Genomic DNA, 10444 nt, shown 5'->3' with positions numbered 1-10444 from the left:
AGCCGGGACCCGCGCCGCCTCCCGCTCGCCGCCGCCGAGACCCGCGGGAATCCCGGCCCGCCCGCAGCGGCACTGCGGAGGGAGGAGAGCGGGGCTCCGCTGCTTCTCGGAGCCCTAGCGCCTCCCGGAGCCCGCAATCCCCGCCGCCGCCTCTTGGCCGCCCGGGCAGGAGACGGGCGGGAATTCAGTTCGCGTGGAGTGTGGGACCTGCCGGGCTCCGAGTCTCCTGCTCTGGGGGTAAGCGGGGCCCACGCAGCCAGGACGAGAGGGGGTGCGGTCCCAGTACCACCCCCGCGCCACTCCCCACGTGGCGGCCGCGCCCCCGGGGCGTGAGTATGTACGCGGACGGTAGGGGGGCCGTGAATGAAGCCCCAGCGGCCAATCAGCACGGCGGGCGCGCGGGACCCCGGGAGCGAGGCCCAATGGCGAGCTCTGGGCGGCCCGGCCGGGCGGCGGGCGGACGCGGGGGGCGGGGGCCGTGGCCGGGGGGCGGGAGGCGGCTCCGCGGGCAGCCAATGGGCGGCGGGTGGGGTGGGGCTCCGGAGCGCCAAGCGGGTCCGGGCTTTAAGCCGGCGGAGCGCCGCGGCGGGGCCCGCAGACGGAGAGGAGCGGCGGCGGCGGCGCGGCGCAGGGCGCGGGGCGGCATGGCCACCACCGCGCAGTACCTGCCGCGGGGCCCCGGTGGCGGAGCCGGGGGCACGGGACCGCTTATGCACCCGGATGCCGCGGCGGCAGCGGCGGCGGCGGCGGCCGCCGAGCGGCTGCACGCGGGGGCCGCGTACCGCGAAGTGCAGAAGCTGATGCACCACGAGTGGCTGGGCGCGGGCGCGGGCCACCCCGTGGGCCTAGCGCACCCCCAGTGGCTACCCACGGGAGGAGGCGGCGGCGGCGACTGGGCCGGGGGCCCGCACCTGGAACACGGCAAGGCGGGCGGTGGCGGCACCGGCCGAGCCGACGACGGCGGCGGCGGAGGAGGAGGTTTCCACGCGCGCCTGGTGCACCAGGGGGCGGCCCACGCGGGCGCTGCATGGGCGCAGGGCGGCACGGCACACCACTTGGGCCCGGCCATGTCGCCGTCCCCAGGGGCCGGCGGGGGCCACCAGCCCCAGCCGCTCGGGCTGTACGCGCAGGCGGCCTACCCGGGGGGCGGTGGCGGCGGCCTGGCCGGGATGCTGGCGGCGGGTGGCGGCGGTGCGGGGCCCGGCCTGCACCACGCGCTGCACGAGGACGGCCACGAGGCACAGCTGGAGCCGTCGCCTCCGCCGCACCTGGGCGCCCACGGACACGCACACGGACATGCACACGCGGGCGGCCTGCACGCGGCGGCGGCGCACCTGCACCCGGGCGCGGGCGGCGGTGGTTCGTCGGTTGGCGAGCATTCGGACGAGGACGCGCCCAGCTCGGACGACCTGGAGCAGTTCGCCAAGCAGTTCAAGCAGCGGCGCATCAAGCTGGGCTTCACACAGGCAGACGTGGGGCTGGCGCTGGGAACGCTGTACGGTAACGTGTTCTCGCAGACCACCATCTGCCGCTTCGAGGCCCTGCAGCTGAGCTTCAAGAACATGTGCAAGCTCAAGCCGCTGCTCAACAAGTGGCTGGAGGAGACCGACTCGTCCAGCGGCAGCCCCACCAACCTGGACAAGATCGCGGCTCAGGGCCGCAAGCGAAAGAAGCGCACGTCCATCGAGGTGGGGGTGAAAGGCGCGCTCGAGAGCCACTTTCTCAAGTGCCCCAAGCCCTCGGCGCACGAGATCACCGGCCTGGCCGACAGCCTGCAGCTGGAGAAGGAGGTGGTGCGCGTCTGGTTCTGCAACCGGCGGCAGAAGGAGAAGCGCATGACCCCGGCGGCTGGCGCCGGCCACCCGCCCATGGACGACGTTTACGCACCCGGCGAGCTGGGGCCGGGCGGGGGCGGTGCATCGCCGCCCTCGGCGCCCCCGCCGCCCCCGCCGGCCGCGCTGCACCACCATCACCACCACACACTGCCCGGCTCCGTGCAGTGACCCCGCGGGCCGGGCCGGGCCCCCGCCGGCGCGCAGCGAGGCGCCGCGCGGCCTGAACTCTTTTTGTTCGGTTGCTTTGGATTTTACAAAAAGCCCAGAAACTTTCGAACAAAACCAAACACCCGGACGACCCTCTCTGGCGAGCGGCGAAGACAGCCGATAGGCTGCGTCGCCCGAGCCCCGGGAGAGAGGAGCGAAGATCCGGAACGCGCCAACTCACCCCGGGCATCCTGCCCGCCGCCTGCTCCCTGCCCCCATCCCCTCGACGACCCCCGCCCCTGCCCCACCCCGGGCTGTTCGGGGCCGGATCCCGGCAGCGGCCTCCCCACAGCGACAGGTAACGCGGTACGGGGTTAGGGATCCCCGGGAGAGAGGACGAAGAGAGGAGGGTTCCCTATCCCTCTCCCCGGCGCGGACTCCCAAGCCTGCGGGTCGAGGGTGGGGGACTGTCACTTAATTCGCTCCACGCCTCTTCTCTCCCACAAGGATGCGCCCCATCCCCTTACCCTTTCCCCGGGCTTGGTTTTTTACGGTTTTTATTTATTCATGGAGCCTCCCGGCTCCTGGGGTCCTTCTAACTCCGCCCGCGCCCTTAATTTAAATCGCTGTATACTGTATTTATCGGGGCCCCGGAGGGGAGGCCGCGAGAGCCGCGTCTGTGTATAAAAGCAGGAAATAGCCAAAGCTTTAATCTAGCCTAATTTATTTTTTTCCCTTACCTTCCCTTGCCCTACCCCCCAAAAAGCAAAACAAAAACAACAAAAAAAAAAAACCTAACAAAAAAAAATTCGAGTGTTCATTTTTCGTTTCGTTTTATCCGAGCTGCGATTCGGTTCCCGGCCACGCGGGAGGGGTCTGCGCTCCCACACACAGCCCACGGGAAGAGGCTTCTGCCCGGCTGCAGACTGACCGCTGCACAGCAGGGCCCCCGCTCCCCGCGGGGCCCTGCCCTCCTGGCCACCGACAAACGAAACTTGAAAAAGTTGGAGATATTTTTTAACCAGCTGTAGAAATAAGCCGTTCCCCTTAGAACCTTCTGCCTGATTCCCTGCAGCTTCCGCCTGCTCCCTTTCCAGCCCCACCTGGGATGCGGGATGCTGGGGCGGCCAGGAGAAAAATTCCCCAAGTTTGGGGTGAGGTGGGAACCATGTAAATATGTGAGATATGTACACACATTTTGTGCTTGGTTTTTATTTTTGGTTTTTCCGGGCTGCCCTCCATCCCCATCGGAAAGGATTTTGTACACTGAATAATCCGAAAAAAAAATATTTTAATATGATTTCCAGATTTCTGACTCATCTCTATTTATTTTCTGGATGTGTTTGGAGCTTCCCCCTTCTCCATTTCTTGTTCTGTTTGTTACCGTTTGGATTTAAATTTTGTTATTTTATTTTTCTTATTTCTCAGAACAATGTTTTGGTGCATTCTTTGTATCTTTATTGCAAAAAATAATAATAATAATGTAGACTGGGAAGTTCCCTTTATATTTATGTTATAGTAAATATTTTATTACTCACATAAACATGTACCCCAGGGCTGTGTCCTGTCCTTTTTACTACCAGGGTTGGGTCGGTGTGCGGGTGAAGTGTTGGGATACCCTGGCTAACCTCCCCTGAAGTTCTGGCCACACTATCTGGGACAAAGGTGACCACGCAGACCTTCTTTCAGGCCCCTACGAGGACTGCCTGCTACTTGGGCAACGAGTGAGCGTAGGGGAAGCTGTCTCGTGTCCCCTCCTGTAAACAGACTATCCTGAGACCAAACCAGGGCCTCCGACACTGCAGACACCACACTGAATCTGGGACAGACAGCCATTCCTCAGGTACAACTCAACTGCTGCTCAGCCAAGGAAGAAGCCTGCCTCACCTGGACCAGCAGCCTGGCACCTCTGAGTGCCCCCCCGCCCCCAAGACGTCAGGCCCTGGCTTCAGTTTCACTTTATGCTCCACGTGTGGAGTCCAGGCCAGCTCTACCCTTCCAAGTCAGGGGGCTGTTGGAAGCGGGGTCAGGCCACGTCAGCCTGCCCCAGCTGGCTCTCCACCCACAAACACATGATGCCCAAACCTAACCTGGATCCACGGGGAGTCCTAACAGCTTCCACAGCGGCCCTGCAGGATGTAAGTGGGCCTGGGAAGGGAGTCCTGCCTGCTTGCTTAGGCAAAACAAACCTCTGCAAACAAACCGTCTGGCCCAACTTCCCTCTGTGGAGGAATGAGAGCACAGACAACTGTGCCCCCACAAAGCCCTCCCATCTCTCCAGGGAGGGATACCCAAGGAACCCCCCACCCCCAACACTCAGGGAGTGATGCGTATGCCAAAAGGAAGATTTGGCGGTTGTGCAGCCCTGACCTGGGGGCGGGGGGTGGGGAGACATAGTCTCAGACATCTCCCCCCTCCCCAGAATCCTGATATGTGGGGGTGGATCGGGGTTCCAGGGCCAAACCCCAAGATTTACCTGTGTCCCCATCAAGATCCTCTTTTTCCTTTAAAGCAACTTTTAAAGAGACGAATGAAATAGCTCTTCTTGCCTCCTCACTAGATGCTGTTCCTTCCCCTTCTCAGGAGAAACCACATGAGGTTTCTTTCACTCTTCATGGACACAAAGCCTGAAGCAGCACAACTGCTTGATGGGGGTGGGGGGAGAAAGTTGTGTCCTCAACGAGTGTGTGTGTGTGTGTGTGTGTGTGTGTGTGTGTGTGTGTGGCCCCCTGCTTCCAGGGAAGCAGCCCAAGCCCAGGGCTGGAAGAGGCCTTGGCTCCAGCCAACGCATCCAGGCACCCAGACAGGTGTTCCCCGGCCGCCAGCTTGGTGGTCCCCAACCAAGCTGAGGCTTTGGGATGATGGTACCAGGCTGAGAGTTTCCAGTGACTTTCTGGGCTCTGACCCTCAGTCTCAGGAGGAACTGTCTCTGCAAGTACAGCGGCCGCTAAGATTTTCCAAGGCTCTACTCACCACTGCTTTCTTTTTCCTCCCTCCTTCAGTCCAGCCTGATGGGCACTGAGCCCTGTGATTGGCACCCATGTCCCAGCCATCGCCCACCCTGGCGGGCCAGTGAGCATCCTCAGGCTTACAGATGGGGCCAGGGATGTCACGACCAGGTGACGGCATGGCCTCCATTTCCTGCTCCACTAAGTACAGAACTTCAAATCAGTCCCGCACTCCCCCACACTGTCTCCTTATTTCTCCATTCCTGGATTTGTCCCAGCCTCGGGGCCCTGAAATGGAAGCAAGCGAAGCTCAGGGCTCCCTGCCGTCTGCTCCACCCTGAGCCTCAGCAGGTCTGGAGGTCGGGAAGGCGACAGGGAATACGGGGGCCTTTCACTGGCCTCTGCCTGCAGCTGACACCAATTGACTGATTGATTTCCTAATTGTCTGCTTAATCCCGTACAAGAGGGTGGGTTTATTATTTAAGCAAGTCAACTCAAAAAACAGCAAAACAATGTGGCCTCCCAAGAACCAGCGGCAGCTGAGGAGAACAAAAAAATGGGAAGAAAAAAAAAAGTGGAAACAAGGACGGAAGAAAAGCTTCCACACTGTGAAGATTTTTACTTAATAAGACAGCAGCCTAGGACAGATACCCAGGGACCAAGCCCTTGGTCACAGAAGTCCCCAGGGCTCCTTTCCCCAGTCTCCAGCCCGGGGTGACTATAGGACCCACAGCACATTTGACTGTGGAAGGAGAAACCAGAGGGAGAGAGAGATTTGGCCCTGGCGTCGTCTTCCCTCCCTGGCTCGAGTATGGGTACGGTTTAGGAAAGGTCTCGCCATCCCGCGTGGATGCGGAGCCACCGCTCCCGAGAGCCTCCAACTTGCCCTCCTTCAAGGGAGGCAGACAGTCCTGGCATCAGCATGCAAGGAAACCCAAGTGTTCTCGAGCAGAAAGCGTCCTCTGAGCCCATGTCTCTTCCCTTCTCTCTTGAAGAAAAGTATTGTCTATGATCATGTGGCCACAGATTGTGTTCGTTAAGAGAGCATCTCTCTCCCCATAGGAACCTCGGTGTGTTGGTGTGTGAACCACTGTGCCTACAAATCCGAGCCACTCCCAGAGACCACACTACGCCACGAATGCTTAGAGCTGAGAGAACACTGCTAGTGTGGGGGGAGTGTGGGGGGTGGCTAAAATGGGAAGAAGGAAGGTGGCCACTGTGGTCACCTGTGCTCCCCAAGGCAAACACAGAAGGTGCCTGGCCCTAAACCCCAAGGACGTCTGTATTCTCCCCCCAACCTCCTGCCCCAGGAGGTTGTGCTGGCTTGTATGTGGCATGGCTCAGGTCCCATGCAATCATCCCTTGACTCCAGGACCCGACTGGGCACCCACAGGACTCGCTGACTCCCAACCACCGGTACCTACTCCCCAGAGCTGTTTGGAATCCAGTCTCCTCTGATGAGGCTCTGCATGTGGGAGGGTCAAGATCCTAGTGATGACCCAGGTTCAGGCTTTTCCCAGTAAGGCTTGAGCTCCAGAAAGCTCCAGATATGAGACCCATCTGAGCAAGGGTAGGAGTGAGAGCAGTTGGCTGGTTATCTGGCCCAGCTGCTTCCCTAAGCTTAGCAAACAGGAGTCACCCAGGGCCTCCAGCTTAGTGACTGAAGTCAGAGGAGCCGACAGTCTCGTCCCTGGAGCTACTGTTTGGCCGGCACTTCCGGGACTCCATGTGGGAGGACTGCCCTCTATTGGTCCCGAGCTGGGACATGGCCACGGTCACCAGGGCCAAGCTCACAGCTAAACATCCTCCCAAAGTTCGGCTTCAAGTTGGCTACTCTATGGGGGGTCAGGTGCCAGGTAGAGCAGAGGCAACTGTCACCTCCAAGAAAGCAAGCCTGAGTCACACACACACTCACACACAGGCTTGCCCACACCCTTCCTTCGCCCATCACCCCACCCATTCCCCCAGCCATTCTCAGGAATTCGCCATCACACTGCCTCCTCTCTCTCTCCCACTCACACCCATCCCCAGCCCTCCTCCCATCAGCCAACTAAAACCCCGAGCCCGCCCTTGCCAGCTTGCCCCCTCACACACATGCTCACACACTCGTGGTCACACCCGTACCACTGTAATGCTTCCCCGGGACCAACCCTGTGGTCTCCACCACTGAGCTCTCCAGAGCTACCTGGCACTTGTAAACATTCGATTGAACACACACAACCATGCTTTGCAGCATTGGACCAGGGCCCTTTCTCTCAGAATTTGCAAGCACTTACCCCACAAACTGCTTTCCAATCCCTGCCCATCATTGTCCCCGGCTCCTCCCAGATCTCTCCTGCTCCCTTCAGATAATTAAAGTTAGGCTGTGTGTTTGTATGTATGTGTGATCTTATTTTTTAAACACACACCCCCACACGTACATATGCGTGTATATATACAAACACACACAGCAATTAGATCTATCCTTTCCTGCCGTCGTCCCTCTTGTGCAGCAAAACCTCAGCAATGCACATGTCCCCACATCACCACGCGATGAACCATCCCCTGGTCCTAGGCTCCTGATGTCACTCACACACACACACACGCACACGCACACGCACTACTCTCACAGTCGCACCCACCCCACAGCTCCCTGGTGTTTCTCCAGGGACACGACCCACCTCCCACCCACCTCCAGGGCATCTGAATGGGCTCCCTTCAGATGAGCTAAGTACCAGGAGGGCTCTGCTTCCACGCCCCCCAAGCACACAGCCAGTGGACATGTCTTTAGCTGAGCCTGACCAGGGTGGGTCTGGGTATTATTAGGCTGCACAGACAGCACGGAGGCATATGGTCTCGTACACAAGAAATAATGTTCATGTTAAATCAGACCTCATGCATAATGCATGGTGCCTGATCTCACATTATTTTGGGTGTTCGTCAAAATCAGTGTTCTTTCTTGTGAGGGCTCCTGAAAAGAAGGGGGAAAGACGTTTGCTAATTGCACCCACAGCCTGGACCCAGGGAGCCCAGAGTGCCCTGGGAGCGCCCCTCTGGCCCCACGTCACCCACCAGTGGGGCTCGTCCCTCTGTCCCCTCTGTCTTTCCCTGTGGAAGGAGGGGCTGACTGGGTTTGTAGCAGGCGTGAGGCCCCGTGTTATTTTTATTTCTTTTCTCTCGGCTCTCTGTCCCCGGAGGGTTCTGGGGAATAGCGGTGGCTCCGTCGTTCTCACACCCGATTCATTTGCCGTTTTATGAACTCCCCGTTGATTCATCGCCTCCCTAAGTCAATGATTCACTCCTGATGGCTTTTCAGAAATCCTTCTTCAAAGGCTCCAGATTATTCAGCTCTGAACAGGAGCAGACCCAGACCCCGCGCGGCTACTGCTCTCCCTGTTTTGGGTGGGAAATTGTCACGGTCTTTGGCCTTTTCCTGGGGCTGGCCACCCTGAGGGGAGGGAGTGTTTCCTCCATGTGGAAGCTGCTAGAGTTGACCCCAGGGGAGCTTGTGGGCAGACCTGGCTCTCCAGGAAGGCCCCCTCCAGCTGTTGTGAGTCACCTGCCTTCTAGAACCCTTCGTCATTAAAGTGCCCAGGAAAGCTCTGCATCTTACATCTAATGGCAAGCAGACAGCAGAAGGGTGAAGCACAGGATCTGTAGCACCAGACAGATCGGGTACAAATCCTGGCTCTTCCTCTTTGCAGCTGTGTGACTTCAGGCCAGCTACTTACCCTTTCTGTGCCTTGGTTCCGTGATACGTTGACAAGGACAATTCCTACATCATAGAGCTATTTTGAGAATTAAGTGGGGTGATGCACAGAGAGTGCTTGACATCAGTAGGTGATGAATGAAAACTGTTTTATTGTGGAGCCCATGCAGGGCCTTGTACAGAAACAAGTGAATGGGAAAGACAACCAAAATGTAATGAACTTTGACCATGGCCCCCACACTGCGCAAGGCTTTCTGACACAATACTTATCCAGCACTTCGTACTTACTTTCATTATCTCGCATTACTTACTCTTATTTTGCAGATGAGCAAACTGGGACCCAGAGAGTTTTAGTGACCTATCCAAGGCAGCATGAATAGTTAACGATCAAAGCTGCAATAAAACCTACTTTATCTGACACCTAGGTTCTATTTACATTCCCTGCTGGGGCAAAGAGCAGCAGCCAGTGCTTGGGGCATGTACCCAAAGCTGAGGAGCTTCCAGAACTCAAGACTGGGCCAGAGAGAGAAGCTTGGGGATGAAGCGTGGGAGCTAATGGACTAGGATCTGCTCCTGTTCTCCACCACCTTGCCATCAGGTAAGTCCCATGAGGCCCGGGGAAGTTGGATGCCTTGCCTGGGATCACCCAAGAGGTCAGGAAGCCCTCCCGATGCGTCCATTCGGAGAGCTGCATACTGAGCAACCACATATAGAGGCAAAGAAGGTGGGCCCGGTGTCTGCCCAGGCTTTCATTCTGGATACACCACCTGCTGCCTGTACTGTGGGACCTCAGGCAAGCTACTTATGCTCTCCATACCTCAGTTTCCTCATCTATCAAAAGAAAATGATAGTACCTGCCTGGCAGGACTGCTGAGAAATATACATAAACACTTCAAAGAGTGCCTGGCATGTTGTAAGTACACATTAAATGTCAGCTATAAAATTAATTTTATATGTACAATTATATTATTATATTATTGCTGGGCTGAATCAGTGTGGAAAAAATGATGCCTAGTGCTTCCCCCACCCCTAGAATTATTGCTCTTATTTCTCAAAACTGCTCTGGAAATACAAGTTCAAGGTCTCCATCCCCACTCCACAGATGAGGAAATAGAGACCCAAGGACATTGAGGGACTTGCTAAAAAGGACCCAGAAAGTTAGTAGCAGGTGCACTCTCCCAACTTATCCCTTACTTTTGCCTCTTCATGGTAACCCCATGTCCCCAAGAATGTGCACTGAGCTCCTTCTAAGGCTCTGTGTAGGATCTGGGGAGATAGCTCCCACATGGTCAGAGAAAACCTCATAGATGGTACCACCAATTAAGCTGGGTCATGAAGAATGAATATGGGTTTGCCTTGGAGCTCTCTGCTGAGGGCTTGATCCCAAGGAGGCAAAACCACTCAGCCCCAGTGCCCTCAAGACCCCACTCATTGCCCCTTCCTGAACCTTATCCTTCTTGCTCCCCTACCCAGGGCCCTTCCACTAATGGGCTCTTACCTCCTCATCCGATCCGAGCACAGAAGACTCAACTCGGGATTAAGGGTCCCCTTGACCCTGAGGAGCCACCTGCTATGAGACTAAGTCTGACTATAGATTCCTTCAGATCCCACCCTAAGAGGTTGACCACCAAACTATGCTACAGGGCATCCTTACATCAAAGATGGGGTCTAGGTACCTGAGTCCAGGCCTCACTCCATTGTCCATCTTCCATATAACCCAAGTTGGGTCATCCCTGGAGTTCAATATGTGAAGTGGGCATTCCCTCATTTATCCTTCCATCTAGCCAGCCAGCCAGCCAGCCAGCCATCCTACATCCATCCACTAG

At 57.5% G+C, this 10444-nt stretch overlaps 1 protein-coding gene across 1 annotated transcript; it reads left to right on the top strand.

Annotated features, from left to right (window-relative positions):
• Window positions 1-644: 644 nt before the first annotated feature.
• LOC111143652 (POU class 3 homeobox 1) lies at window positions 645-2003 on the top strand. Its single transcript, XM_022497472.1, has one exon. It carries the CDS (start codon window positions 645-647, stop codon window positions 2001-2003), a length of 1359 nt encoding a protein of 452 aa, XP_022353180.1.
• The last annotated feature ends 8441 nt before the right edge of the window (window positions 2004-10444 follow it).

Source organism: Enhydra lutris, unplaced genomic scaffold (assembly GCF_002288905.1).
Source record: "Enhydra lutris kenyoni isolate GAN:26980312 unplaced genomic scaffold, ASM228890v2 scaffoldscaffold9, whole genome shotgun sequence".
In the NCBI taxonomy this organism is placed as follows: Eukaryota; Metazoa; Chordata; class Mammalia; order Carnivora; family Mustelidae; genus Enhydra; species Enhydra lutris.
Note: the sequence above shows the minus strand (reverse complement) of the source record. Positions and strands in the feature narration are given on the sequence as shown.

Bases quoted from the DNA above. Each gene is read 5' to 3' on its own strand.
- LOC111143652 (XM_022497472.1), top strand. From the start codon at position 645: ATGGCCACCACCGCGCAGTACCTGCCGCGGGGCCCCGGTGGCGGAGCC.